This window comes from Castor canadensis, chromosome 2, assembly GCF_047511655.1.
Source record: "Castor canadensis chromosome 2, mCasCan1.hap1v2, whole genome shotgun sequence".
Classification (NCBI taxonomy): domain Eukaryota; kingdom Metazoa; phylum Chordata; class Mammalia; order Rodentia; family Castoridae; genus Castor; species Castor canadensis.
The window spans coordinates 86246468-86260352 of NC_133387.1; the positions used below are offsets into that span (position 1 = coordinate 86246468).

Here is a 13885-nt window from a genome sequence, read left to right on the forward strand (position 1 = left end):
CTATCCATCTAATTTTTTACCAGTGAGTGACTATCTACTATAGTAGAACCTAAATCAAAAGAGAAATGATAACCTGATAACTCTTTGTAAGACTTATATCCAATCCTGTGGCTTGTCGTGTAGAAAAATGCTACAACAAAATGGGTAAGAGTTTGGGCTGTGGATTCAGTGGATGAGAAACTTAACATCTTGAACCACTTCTTTTCCTTATCTATAATATCAAAATAATACCTGCTTCTTGGAGTAAGAATTACATGAGTTAATATTTGTAAAGTATTTGGCATAGAGCTTGACTTACAGAAATCCTGACTTAGATTTTCAGGATACTGAAAAACCACATAAATTTTAGAGGACACCTTAAAAGCCCGCTAGCAGTCACCTTATTTTATAATTTATGAATCTGAAGGCTGGGATGTATTTCAATGTCAAAGCACATGTGTGTGAAGCCTTAGGTTCAATCCCCAGCACTGAAAAAAAAAAAAAGTCCAAGTCTTACAATGAATGAGAAAGAAAAAACACAGGAGTCCACATGTAACTACACTGATAAGTGGAATCTAAAAAAATGTGATCTCTTAGAAGTTGAGACTAAAATAGTAGTTACCAGGGGCTGTGGAGAATGGGGGAGAGGAAAGAGAGTAAAATCAGTAACAGGTGCAATGTTACTGTTTGATATGGAGAATAAGCACTGGTGTTCTATGGTACAGCAGGGTGAATATAATTAACAATGATGCTTGTATGTCTCAAAACAGAAAAAGGAATTTGAAAGTACTCAGGATAAAGAAATGGCAAAAGTTTAAGGTGATGGATGTTAGGGTAATTAATTACCAAGTTGATCACTATCCAATGTATACATGAATCAAAACATCACATTGTAACACGCACACGGTGTCCAGAATTCCGGTCCAGAGCTCTTTCTACTACGAGGGACTGAGCTTTCATGTTCCTGCCCTCAAGGAGCTTAAAAGCCATTTGAGGAACCATTCATGGATAGCCTAGTTTTATAACAAAGTTTCCTGGGTGAAAAGTGGGGTTGTTAGGAGAGGCTGGGCAAAAATGGGAAGTAGTACAGGAAACTTTCTAGAAAAAGCAAGACTTGAGGCAAAACCTTAAAGGCAGTGATTTGGGCACTGGAGGAAGGGCAAGGTAAGAATGATTCCTGGAACATCCAATGTTTGGAAACTTCCACCTGTATCCGTCTCCTCTACTATTTTACAACAAAGTCGAGGGGAAGTACTAAGAACATTCCGAAGGTATCTGCAGAAAGGTCAACCAGGAAGCGAAATCCCCTTCCCCCCCTTCAAATCTTAAGATGGGGCTTGGCGGGAGTGGCATGCTCGCAAGGATGAGGTCCTGAGTCCAATGCTGCCAAAAAAAAGAAGATGGACTAAGGAAGAGGATACGCCTAGGACCTGGGCCTCTTCCGCCTGAGAAATGCTCCATCCTTCTTCCCGGATGTAGACCTTGTGGCTCCCCGGCTCAAGTCAGGCGCCACTCCTTGGCATCACCGGAAAGCAGAGCCATGCTGGCGGGAAAAGAATGAGGCACCACGAGGCCTGCTTGTCCCTTGACACAGAGCAGGGCTCTTCGCAGCCTCGGGGGACGTGCCCCCAGCACACTTTCCATGTCCTCCCAAGCAGCCAGAACGTGCGGGCTGGCAAAGGCGGGGATCTCCAGCCTGCCGGAGGCGCGACGCCGGGGAAGGACCCGGATGCTGCTCCCTTCAGGCCCCGCGCGGGCCACGCCCGGCCGGGGCCGAGACGCCAGCACGCCGCGGGAGGTGCCCGGATGCTGCGCCCTCCGCTCTCCTCGGGGATCCCCAACTGCCGAGAGAGGGTCGGCGGCGTTAGGGGAAGAACGCGGAGGGAGAAGGCGGACGAGGAAGGAAGGAAAACCGGCTCTTTCTCATCCCCTTCGGACACTTGCACCAGCCGGGCCGCCGCTGCCCGAATCCGGGCTCCGGGCTCCGGCGGAGCCCTGAGCGTCCTACAGAAGGCCCGTTTGCAAAACTCCGTTCATATTTGACCGGAACCGCATTTCTGACGTTCCGGCCCGGTTGCGGGAGGGAGGCGAGGGGAGTCCCTGCCATTTTAAATCATTGCTTTCTGTACGCTCCTGATGGTAGTGTGGTGATTTCTCTTTTAAAATGAAGCAGGTCAGAATTTGTAAAATGTCTAGCGCGGTTAAAAAAAAAAAATCCCAATTTGAAAAGAAAAAAAGTTCAATAATTTTTCATTTTGTGTTGCAAGCAGTCGCATATTGTTTTCCTAACCAATTAACCACAAGCCTAAAATGAAAATATCAGACAGCCTGATTTTCATAGATTACCCTTGTGATTGAAGCTTTAAAAAAAAAAAACAACACGCTTTTAATAGGAATAAAAATAGGCTGTTTTTAAAAGGAGATACATGTTTTAGTTGTGCCTGGAAACGCCGAAAAAGAAACATTGGTCTTTTATTTCCAATAAGCTCAAAATGCAGTCTTTCCTGGTTATTTCCCAGGACATAATTGGAGTTTACAGGTGTCGTGCCTCCCCTGTCCCCTCCCCCCCAAAAAAGCAAAAGCTTCCAGGGCTAACCCCTATTAAACGCAGTTGCTTGATTGATAACTTGGCTTGCAGTTCTGCAATCGAAGGTAAGCTATATTTACTGTCTGGTGTTATTAAAAAGAAGGTACTAACACTGAGGATTTCCAGTTCAACTCTTCAAGCGCTGCCAGCCCTTGATGTCCTTTGAGCAACAGGTTCTGCTGAGATTAGTAGGACCTCATAGGGATGAGATAAAGGAGAAAGTGGAAAGCTGTGTTCCAGGGAAACTATGTTAATGGTGGTGGTGATATGTATGTGTGTTAGGTACTTGAGTAAGATGTGGGGAAAATTAAGAAATACGGGTCAGAACAAGTCCAAGTAAGGAGGCAAACGGGGGGGGGGGGGGCAAAAAAAACCCAACAGATTTAGGGTTAGTATCCTGAAATGTTCCTTACATTGTAAAGCCTTTACTGATAACTCTTGCCAGTTTAATGGAGAGCAAATGGTGTAGAAAACTTTCATTTATTCTTCCTGAGTCTAGGTTTAAAAACAAAACAAGTATGTTGTGTGTAATTTTGCCTGTTGTCTCTTATACAAGCAAGATGGTAGCAACATTCAACTCAAAGTTTGTTTCAAAGATTCAGTACTCCCGATGACTGGCCAATAGAACAGAAATAGAAAAAACTAAGCAATATCCACCATAAACCATAAAATAAATAAGGGAGGGCAGAATTAAATCAGATTTTTAGAATTTAAAAGTGCACTGGATTCAGGTTGTAAGCAACCCTGGTTTTTATTTAGGAGGTCAATATTGATTATTGGCAATGTGCTGTCCTTCAAATCAATACACCTCTGGGTGCCTTTTCCTGATCCATAACATAAGACATTAGGTTGATGGGTCTCATTCAATTCTGGTCATTTAGGTACAAGGAGTTCTAAGGCAGAGGTTTTGTGTGTGCTCAGAAATGGCAGGCACAAAGTAGGCTTACCTCCAACAGAGTCACCAAAGTTAGCCATCCAGTGAGTAGGTTATCTGATGTGGACATGCTAACTTGTGTTCCTGTGTTTAATGAAAAAGCCAGGTCATTTCTAAGAGCAAGAATCTCATCCAATATAGACAAAAGATTCTGTCCATGCACAGATCTAAAATTTTTACAACAGAATGGTTGCTTGTCTCAAAACAATAAATCAGAATCAAGCACATACAGCTTCTACTCCAAGAATGATAATTATTAAGGAAAAAACACAAACAGCAGTATCCATTTTTCACAGACGTGCTCAGCCATCAGGAAAGCTTAATAAATTCCTATTTACTATGCATTTATGCAGTGATTACATGAACTTTGACCTCTGAAGAGCTGTAGCAATTAGCTTCAGTGTCCAGCATCTTCTACCCACCATTCCCCACTGGTTTCTTTGGGTCTTCCTTTTTCATATCTCAGTAATTCATGGTATAAAATTTTAAAGTTAACTTTCTACCCAAAGTATGTGCTTCTCACAAGTCAATTCCCCCTCCACCCCTGTCTGAACAGCCATCTCAGATGGATATTGGGGCTCTGATTGTCAATACTACTCAAACACGAATGGATTTCAATTCAATCTTGCCTTATGCTTTCACAAAGATAAACTCTAATGGCACAAAGAGTTTCATTTCATAGCTCGTGGCATCTGAAATCTGATCTTTTCTGTCAACTAATGTTTTTAAAATATTTGATGTAATTTAAGTCAAATAAAAACTAGTGGGGTGGTAGGAAACTAGAGGAAGGGCAGCTGGAAGTTTCCAAAAAAAAAGGGAAGAGGAAAGTGTTTCAAGTTTCTAGTAAACATTGTTTAGCAAAAGAATAATAGGAAAGTCACCCCCTTTCCCAAAGAGGGATGAAACTATAATCATTGCCTTTAGCTGAGAGCTCAGATAAACCGCGGGGACTCATTCTAAAGTGACCCATCACTGCATTCATCTCTTCTTGAACTTTCGGTGAACCTGAGATTAAACAGGGGTGAGCAGCTAAGCAGTTTGTTGTTAGCAGCCTTTTCAACAACCCTTTCAGACTGAGTAAATATTGATTGGTTTGAATCTGATTGCCCCAGAGGAAAACACCACCGCATCTGAATAGCCTCCAAAAGTAAACTTTCAAAGGTGAAGCCCAGAGCAGACTTCAGAGTCACAGCAAGACCTCAACTCAGCCTGGTTTGAAGACACCCTGATTTTAGGGAGTACCTTGGGGAAGTGCAGAGGAAGTGAAAAAGCATTTGAAAACGAATTTTATATTGTAGTTATCCCGGTCCCTAATTGAGACCCTTGTTTCCTTTTTATACATATCAATAAAATGTTATTTTCTCTTCTCCCTCTTTAGGTCATTTCAGTTACAATTGCTGTCATTTTTCAAGAAGCTAACTGTGCTCCTCAGAGACCAAAACAGAAAAAGAGAGACCTTGAAATAGAATGTGTTAAGCGCCTTTGATTTAATCGATTGGGACAGCTTAAAAAGATACAAATGTTTTTCTTGTTGAAAGGTATATTAATGTTTCCTAAATGCATTGCTTGTTAACTGATTTATTCTGTGACCTAGAGAAGGCTAGGGATGTTTAGCTATAATTTATCGTTCTCTTCTCTCTCAGCTGAATTAAAACCAGCACCTTGAAGATTGGAATCTCTGGGATTTCCAGCAGGTCCAGCCCTGCTTTTAGATATTGAAATCAAGACAGTGGCATGTAAATGACACTTTAACACATTAAAGTTTTTGGAAAACAGCCATCTGTTTTGCTGTGTGGCCTTACACTAATAAACAAAAGATACAGTATAAGGCCAAGCGGGAAATGAAAGAAAGAGCTGGCGACTTTGAAGTTCCTCTCCATCCACTTGAGTCTTTTAGAGGCAACCTCAGAACCCAGCAGCTGAGGGGAGGGCACCCGGTGCCCTTGATATGGCCGCAGCAACTGCGAGGCAAAGTCCTTGTTAAAGGGGCGTGCAGGAAATCTCCCGGGTGCTCTAGAAAGCCTGCAAATTCCAAGTTTTTGCACTTTTTTTCTCCCTAGCCTATCCTTTTAAAACACCCTTTGCGGAGGAAGGAAGTCATATGCCTGTATTTGTTTGTGAAGCTGTAAATTTTCTACTCTGCTCTTAGGGCTCAAAGCCTCCAAAAATGTGTGAAACTAAAGGAAAAGTGGCAAGCGGTCTGGGAGGACAGCCACTTTGAACACTGTCATTTGCTGGCTTCCTCTGTGTGAAGTCTGATTTACACCTTGGTTAGAAACAACTTGGATATTGAAAGATTTCAAGGTGGCTTCCACAAGCTCACCTTGAAAAACTATAAAGCCTAGAGAAGAAAATCAAAACTTTTTTCTGGGTTATGGAATTGGAATGTGGACCCTTTACAGCCATAATGGCTATGAAATTAAAGCTGAATCTGAAGGGAATGAGATGTACAAACCAGAGATGGGGTGAGGAACAGCAGGAAGATGGATGTTGACGGAAAGAATGGTGGGGGGAGGAATGCAAGGGTTTACTGAAAATAGACTACACTCAATTTAAAGGGGGTGGAATATATTGGAACACTGCTTGACAATCCAAACAGGAGGAAGAGGGGTAAGATGGGGGCCCCATCCTCACATTTTTATACAAAAGCTAATTAAATGTGAATCTCTTCCCTCTTGGTTCACTGAAGTGAGGAAAGACTGACTGAAGACTGTTTCAGCTTTTGAAGGGGGCTCTGTTTATATATATGTCAACATTCAGTTGGAGGTGAAAAGGTTAGCACTTGACCCAGGAAGTAACCATGTTTGTTTCAAAAATAGATCTGCTTCATAAATTTCTTCACCATTCTTTTTTTTTTTCCATTTTGAACTTTGATTTTAATAAAGGAGCAGTTGTGATTTTAAAGAGAATCAACACATTGATTCTCTTTTGGTTAGGTGAAATTACATTGGTTGGGGAAGCTTCAGCTACCTGATAATGGAGAACATTCACTTTTATTTGAGAAAAGGCCCACTTTGAAAATACATACCACCCTTCTCTCCTTCCCCACATGAAACGAGCCAACTTTGTAGGAAAAAACTAACTGTAGCCCAGCCAAATACAGAGATGCATAAGCATACCTGAAACTTGAATATATTTATTACAGACATCTTAAGACCCGTAAACTCTGCTCTGGATCACATCATTCCAGGATCTCAGAGCTGTTCATGATTGTACAGGAAATGGGGAATATCATAAGTTCACAAAGGATAACTGATAGAACTCAGTGTGGTACTTCAGGGACATCAAAACATTGTGCGACATGCAAAAGACTATTCACGAATCACACAAAATATACATTCATTGTGCCATCCATCATATTAACAATTGTACTGAAAGTATATCATATCCAGCTAAGATAACTGTGTGTGTGGGGGGGAGTTGATTTGAATAATACCTTTTGGTTCTGAATAATCCAGCACAAATTTTAAGTGGAGGGCGGCCAAAGAACAAGAAGAAAGAGAGATGGGGAAGAGACTTAGCACAGGAAACCAGGGTTCTGAACCTTGTGCTTTGTAGGTCTTCTTAACTCACTGAAAGAACAACTTGAGGCACCCTCTGAGGCATCTAATTGGGATTAGGTGAGAGACTTCATTCTTTCTCCCATAATCACATATAAAATTGTACCAATTTTGAGTTTGCCCACCCTGTCTGATGTAATCACCTTATCTAAACATTTCTAGAAAATCTGTATAAAGATAAATCTCTCAGGACAAAGTATTTACATCCAGCAAACACACACACACACACACACACACACACAACACAAAACAATTAAATTAAGGGATGAATTAATTGTGTAAACACACTCATAGTGCATCTCTCTTCTGTGAGCTCCTGGACTTGCCTTTCTCTACATCCTACTTTTAAGGGAACAGTAGAGGAGAATTGTAAATATACAGTTAGATAGAAGGTGAGATGCTTCCCTCTGACGTGTTTCTGCTAGCAAAGGGAACTCTTTTTCCAAAGGACGCCTGAAAGGAACAGTCTGTTGTGTGAAAAACCTAAAATCAGAGATATTAGGGACCATCAGAAATTGATATTGGCACCTAATGTAGATTAAGGAGTTAATAATGTACAACCAAGTCTCTAGAATTCTCTGGAAACACATTACCCTGGCCAGGAGCCTCCAAGATAGGGTCAGAAAGGAAAGAAACTGAAAATGGAAAAGGAAGGTAAGAATGTGCTTTGGGTAAGAAATCCCAACCCAGGGAGAAGCCTGGGCTGCTGAGTCTGGGGCTAGGTCGGCCTCAGTGGGAGGTAGTCAGAGTGTCTGAGGTAGAAGACCCCGGAGAAGGAACGCAGGGCGAGGAGCTGGACTTCTCTGAAGATTCCTCAGCCTTTTCGTCGCTTCCGGGCGGGGTGGCCGGAGAGATGGGCAAGAGCCCCTCCTTCTCACGTTTCTTCTGTTTCATTCGGCGGTTCTGGAACCAGATCTTCACCTGGGTCTCGTTGAGCTGCAGGGACGCAGCGATCTCTACCCTGCGAGCTCGGGTCAGGTACTTGTTGAAGTGGAATTCCTTTTCCAGCTCTGTGAGCTGCTTAGTGGTGAAGTTAGTGCGCACTGCGTTGGCTTGACCCACATAGCCGTACTCTCCAACTTTCCCTGGGGTAGTGGAGGAAGCGAGGACAGGAAAAGATAAAGATTCTTAAATCTGTAGAAGACCCCTTACACGCTTCAGGGCAATATTCAGGTACAGGTTAGATCAAGAACTTCTCAACACAAACCTGGCTGGGGAGGGTGAGTGATGAGGTGTAAAGTGTTAACCTGAAGTCAACGATTAGCACGGTCAGACCCGTGATTAATGGAGCCTGGAGATACTAACAGAACACCATCACCACCGATGCCCTCCAGCACACACACTTCCTACTTCCAGAACATTTAAACCTCAGCCCCGTTGAAAATACTCCAGTCCCATAAACTCTTGCCCCAACACACCTGGGCACTCTCCCCACACCCTACATCACTAGCCGGGAGCAAGAAACCTAAAAAATAATTTATTTCCCTTGGAAACTAAGCTAACCGGCTCCTTCCAAAATCATCAAGGAGCCTTCGCTGGCCCGGAGGACTGACCTGTTTTGGGAGGGTTTCTTTTGACTTTCATCCAGTCAAAGGTCTGCGCTGGAGAAGAGGACTCTGACGCAGGGGAGCGACAGGCTTCTTGGTGGCTGGCGTGGAGAGGGGACAGGGAGTTATTATACGTGGCCAGGGCCAGGCTCTGGTGCTCTTGTCCATATGAGTGGTGAATATACTGAGGCGAGCCCACCGCGCCCCCAGCATAACCCTGGTGGTGGTGATGATGCTGGACCATGGGAGATGACAGATTTCCAGAGTAAACAGCGGGAGCGCACGGGGGGTACCCACCATTTACATCTGCTTCCTGATTTAACCCGTAGGGGCTGTAAGGCGCACCGAAATTCTGCGCGCTGTAGCTTGGACCACAACTCGTGTGCGAGTAGGACACCCCCAGGTTCCCAGAAGTCTGGTAAGTGGCCGGCTGGGGGTGGTGATGGTGGTGGTGGTGGTGGTGGTGGTGGTGGGGCGAGCTGATCTGCACCCCTCTGCCCACTAAGAAGCGGTCGTCGCCGCCGCAGCTGTTGGCACTGACTGCGCAGGATTGGAAAGTTGTAATCCCATGATCCGAGGAGTAGGCTCGCGCTGAGCAGGTCCCGGAGTCGCCACTGCCAAGGATGGGGTATTCCAGAAAGGAGCTCATTCTTGCATTGTCCATCTGTCACTGAGTGACCGGGTCCTGCGAAGCTCCGGGTGACTGTGCCAACTTTCTCACTTCCTCCATGGGGCCGGAGAAGAAAAATGATATGAATGTACAGTGCGCAAGAGGCGGGGGGGGGGCTGTCAGGGGGCGGAGGGCGCAGGGGGAGGGGCACGTGACTTTGCCAGCCAATGGCTGAGCCTCCTGCGAAAGTTTGCAGACTCTGGCGGTGATGGATCACCATTTCAGTGGCATTTAAATCCCCGGCGCTCCTCCATCTAGGTGACGCGCAGTCGCCCCCCCAGGCAGCGCAGTCGGCGGCAGCAGCTGCGGCGGCTGCAAAGGCAGATTCAGAGCGCTGGGACCAAGGGGAGCAGAAGCTGCCTCCTGCGCGCGCCCGACTCCGTTTACCCCTCCCCCCGCTTCGGGAGGTGGGGGCTAGGCGGCATCCCCCGCCTCCTCTCCACCGTGCTGAGATGAACTGGCTGGAGGTGAGAAGGGATGAGGGTTCCCTGCTCTCTTGGGGCGGGAATCAGTGGGCCAGAGCTCGCTGGGTGGCTACAACGATCCCGGTGGAGCCGGGAGCGCGCCGGTCAGGAGGGTGGGAATCCGGCCGACACCGCGCCCTAGGCTTCCTGATCCTTTCCACCCCACACTCCCTGCTGTGAGGTCGTGGGGGCTGAAAGGATCTCAGAGAAAGGTGGCTCCGGGCAAGGCAGGGCCACTGCCTCTCCTAGCCCGAAATGGAGAGGGACGTGTGCAGAGGACTAACTGGGAGGAACTGGGTGGGTGTGGAGGAGAGGATGACAAGAAAAGAAACTTCCCTCCTCCACAGAGGGTCTACACCCCCCCCCTTCCTCACGCTATTAGCATGGCAATCAGGAGCTTCTGTAATTCAACCCGCGGTGGGGGGGGGGTGAGCGCTTTAAACCTAGTTGGCTGGGAAAAGTCGGGGGTGGATAGTCTCTTCTCCGCCCTCCCTCTTTCTCGCTCTCCGCCCCTTTCTCCTCCCCTTTCAGCCTTGCTCCGGAAACCCCCGTGGACCCGGAGCTAGGCAGACACTGGAGTTTAAGGGGTAGGAGGCGGGGGAGAGGGATGACGCCAGCAGACGTGGCCAGCGTGCGGGCCCGGCCGGCCCGCTGCCGGGCCATCTGCCGGCCCTTCAGGAACCCTGCGCACTCAGGCACAGGCCTCAGAGGAACCGACCACAGATTCTGCAAAGTTCGCCGAACTCCCCCCAGTCAAACTCCTTTTCTGGAAGGGTTTATTAGCAGTGGAAGAGCTTCCTCTTTCCATTCGCCCCACCCTCCAACTACTGTATGTCTAGAGTGGGGTTGGGGACTGGCAGGTGGGAGGGCGATGGACAGAAGGCTGAGGGTGGATGGGACACTTTCTTCTTCCCCAACATCTCCTTCCCTTTCCAACGGACTGTGTAGTTGCTTGTGTGAACCTTCAAGTCTTTCCCCAGAGAGACACGTGCAAATCTGAGCGTCATCCCAGGCCAGGGGTCCTGTTTTCCATCCACCCTTGTCCTGCACTGATGCTGATGGGGTCGTTAATTGCTGTTTACTATTAGGTTTCATGTCAACCCTGGGCTTGTAGAGCGAGAAAAGGCCAAGCAGAGAATTGACGCACTCTTAAGTAGGGAAGATCCAGAGATCATCTGTAAGAAGCTTTGCAGCCAGGGCTGTTACAGATCTTACTCTGACCATGTTTCATTGGATCAGACAGATGAAATTAATAGTAAGGATTATATGTGGGTTTAGGACTCCCACTTCCCCCACCTCCCTTCGCTATTAGAAAAAGGAAGTTTTGTTGGAGGAAGGCACATTTCAAATGTGTTAGTCACCCTTTTCTGGGTTCTGTTCTGCACATATAGAGGTGCCCCCAAAACCTGTCCTTCCAAGAGGGACAACCTATGCAGACCTTTGACTTTTGCTCCCTCAGTAACAATGAAACATTTTCCCCAAACATTTCCTTTCTAAATGGTATTTCCCAGTGACCTTTGACCCACTCCCAAGCCTGGTTAAAAGGGAGCAAGGGTAGGAAAGCTCCCCCTGCCTCAGCGTCAGCTCCTGGGGAACCCTCCTCATGGAGAAGGGGGAAAGGCAAGTGGGGCCCCTGGAGGTTGCTTCCATGAGAGCCCAGGCCCTCAGCTAGTGTGGGGGGGAAGGGGACACTTTGGGGCAGAGGCAGGATGTGAGGAGGATCTGTGCTTCAGTGCAGGCGATCTGCTCGGGCTAGCCTGAGCTAGTCATGCCAACACCACCCCTGATTTCTGACCATTTGTGGACCCCCTCGGCCAGGATTTGCACTGCCCTCCTGGCCACAGGACACCTACCACAAAGCTGCCCCCACCCCTCAGTCGCTCTGTCTTATCTGCTACTTCTTGGCCTCTGGCTCCTTTCCCTCCACCTCTTTCTCCTGGCCTCTTTATGGGGAAGCCTGCGTGGAGTGTTTTCCTGGGGATCGCAAATTTGCACTCGCCCACCGGCCCGCAGAAGCAAGCCAGCGACCATCCCGCCTCTGCACACACACACACCCCGCCCCCCGCTCCCCGCAGGCCGGGCCCTCGCTGCCCAGCCAGTCTCGGCCTCCACTGGCCGCCCAGAGCGCAGCTCTCCCGAGCGGCTCACAAAGGCAGCCCTCCCAGGCCTCGAGCCCGTAGGCTTCCTTGCTCGGATTCCTCCCAGCCCCCACCCTGAAGAATCGTGAGGACCATTGCGCAGTGTTAAGAGACCCTAGGTCCTTGGAGCAAGTGAGCCAGCGACCCACTTTAAAAGAGAGCTAAAGTCTCTTTAAAAGCCCCTGAGAGGGGATAAAAGGCGAACTTGGTCACTATTAAAATGATCGTCTGCAAGCGGCTCGGTCGGCTCAAAACGCCTCTATCAGGGCTTTTCTACTAGAAAGGGAAGGAGGGGACAAAACGCCGCCGAGGCCCGGAGCTGTTCATGGCATCCGCGGCTCAGCCAAGCTGTTGTTTTAAAAGAGCAATAAAAATGAGTTATGGCTAAACGCCTTCTAACTTAATGCTTTCGGACGGGGATCCCCAGCAAATACGTAAGAGGATTTTTATTTGTGCATGTGTTCCTGCAATTGATCTCTTTGATGACATTCTCATTCATAGAAAGCGTTTGATTTATGAGCTTAGGACGAATCGCATCCAGGAGTGGCGCAGCCCTGGCCACAGCCGGGACGCCCTGTTCCGCGCTCAGCCTGGGGCCGGGGAGCGGCCACGCTGCCTGCGCTGCGGGACTTAGGAGGCGAAGGGCTGAGGGAAGGTAGGAAGGAAAACCTCTGAAGAGAGATCGCGCTTTCATTACAACTTCCAAGCCTTTGCAGTTAAGAGCTGGGTTCTTTAATCAACCCGCCCCGCACACATGTTGCTGTTTTTTTCTCACGGTAAGTAAGTAGCCGTCAGAACAGAGCTCAGAAAGGGAAAAATAAACATGGGGAGACAGAAGAAGGGGGGGACCAGAACAACTCATTAACACACCCTAGATCACATTTTATTGATAATTCATTTAAAGTGCTTTTTCTCTTTTTCTAAGAAGCTGTTAATTTATAATCTAGGAAGCAGAAACTCACCATTTGAAATCTCAGCTTGCTAACCCGACTTCAAAGCTTTAGTGATCTATTATTAGCAATGTAAACAGGTTTAAGAATGAAATATTGATTTTTCTAACCCTGAAAAAAAAAAAGAATCCTAGAATGATTGGGCCAGGTGATGGAAAGAACCCTTCCTTATGTGCATTTTCCAGCTAGTAACTATGGTTTTGTTTTATTTTGTTTTTCTCTATCTTTTAGGTCTGTTTTGCCTGAACTCATCAACAACTGAGAGATTAATCATCCATACTGAAAATGTGCGGGGGTGGGGGATTTGTGAGGGAGGGGTTGGAATGTAGATGTTTTAAACAAATGTGCACAAATAAATGAATTGTTGATAACTTAGTTATTGACCTAGAGACTGGTAGCTTGTTAAAGAAACTCCATGTTGCTCATTCCTAGAGCTGGGGATTTCTGTAGGCACTTTCAAAAGCTTGGGTTTAGCCCAACTCAGGCTGTCCAGTCATGGTTTTATTACTAATTTAAACCTATGGCCTCTATACTGGAAACTAAATCTGTTCCCTTCAAAAAATAAAAAAGGAAAAAGCCAGAAAACACTTGTCAGAAGCCCTAGCCATTTTCTGGCTTCCTCCTTTGTTGCTGTCTATTGAAGACTTTGAACATGCCACCTTAATAAATATATTAAAATTGAAAAAGAAGGTAAATTGTGACCAGAATTTTATTTACCATGTTAGACTAAAAGAAGAAAAAGAAACCATTATGGGCCTTAAGATAGAGAGGGGGAGAAAAAATAAGAAAGCTACTTATACCAAAGGAGAATTTATTCTACCAAAAATACGAATGACAATGCATCCTAATGTAATACAAAAATAAAAAGAAAGTGACAGTACAATTTATGGTCACTTTCTTGCAGGCCTCATGTATTGCTTTCAGGAAAATTAACATATCTGTCAGAGATGGCTCTGAAACTTGGGTCAGGGGAATCACTAAACAGAAAATCCTCAACACTTAAAGGGTAGGGGTAGGTCAAGAAGAAATTCCAACAAAAATCAATTCCCAGAATAA

General features: G+C 46.4%; 1 protein-coding gene and 2 long non-coding RNA genes across 4 annotated transcripts; 2 read left to right on the forward strand and 1 right to left on the reverse strand.

Moving 5' to 3' along the window:
- The first annotated feature begins 1745 nt into the window (after positions 1-1745).
- LOC141420709 (uncharacterized) lies at positions 1746-5275 on the forward strand. Its single transcript, XR_012445246.1, has 2 exons — positions 1746-5038; positions 5144-5275. It is a non-coding gene; the product is annotated as an uncharacterized lncRNA (long non-coding RNA).
- Positions 5276-6362: 1087 nt separating this feature from the next.
- Hoxa1 (homeobox A1) lies at positions 6363-9363 on the reverse strand. 2 transcript variants are annotated; one of them, XM_020186150.2, is made up of 2 exons: positions 8614-9363; positions 6363-8145 (listed from the first exon to the last, which is right to left on the reverse strand). In XM_020186150.2, exons 1-2 carry the CDS (start codon positions 9269-9271, stop codon positions 7790-7792), a joined length of 1014 nt encoding a protein of 337 aa, XP_020041739.1. In that variant the 5' UTR covers positions 9272-9363; the 3' UTR covers positions 6363-7789. The 2 variants fall into 2 exon arrangements, with proteins under 2 accessions (XP_020041739.1, XP_020041741.1); XM_020186152.2 differs by lacking the exon at positions 6363-8145 and having other exon boundaries at positions 8211-8708; positions 8912-9363.
- Positions 9094-12957, forward strand: LOC141420708 (uncharacterized). Its single transcript, XR_012445245.1, has 2 exons — positions 9094-9306; positions 9536-12957. It is a non-coding gene; the product is annotated as an uncharacterized lncRNA (long non-coding RNA).
- The last annotated feature ends 928 nt before the right edge of the window (positions 12958-13885 follow it).

Bases quoted from the DNA above. Each gene is read 5' to 3' on its own strand.
- Hoxa1 (XM_020186150.2), bottom strand. From the start codon at position 9,271: ATGGACAATGCAAGAATGAGCTCCTTTCTGGAATACCCCATCCTTGGC. The intron at 8,146-8,613 runs GTCAGTCCTCCG...CCACTACCCCAG, and splicing joins AAGAAACCCTCCCAAAACAG to GGAAAGTTGGAGAGTACGGC.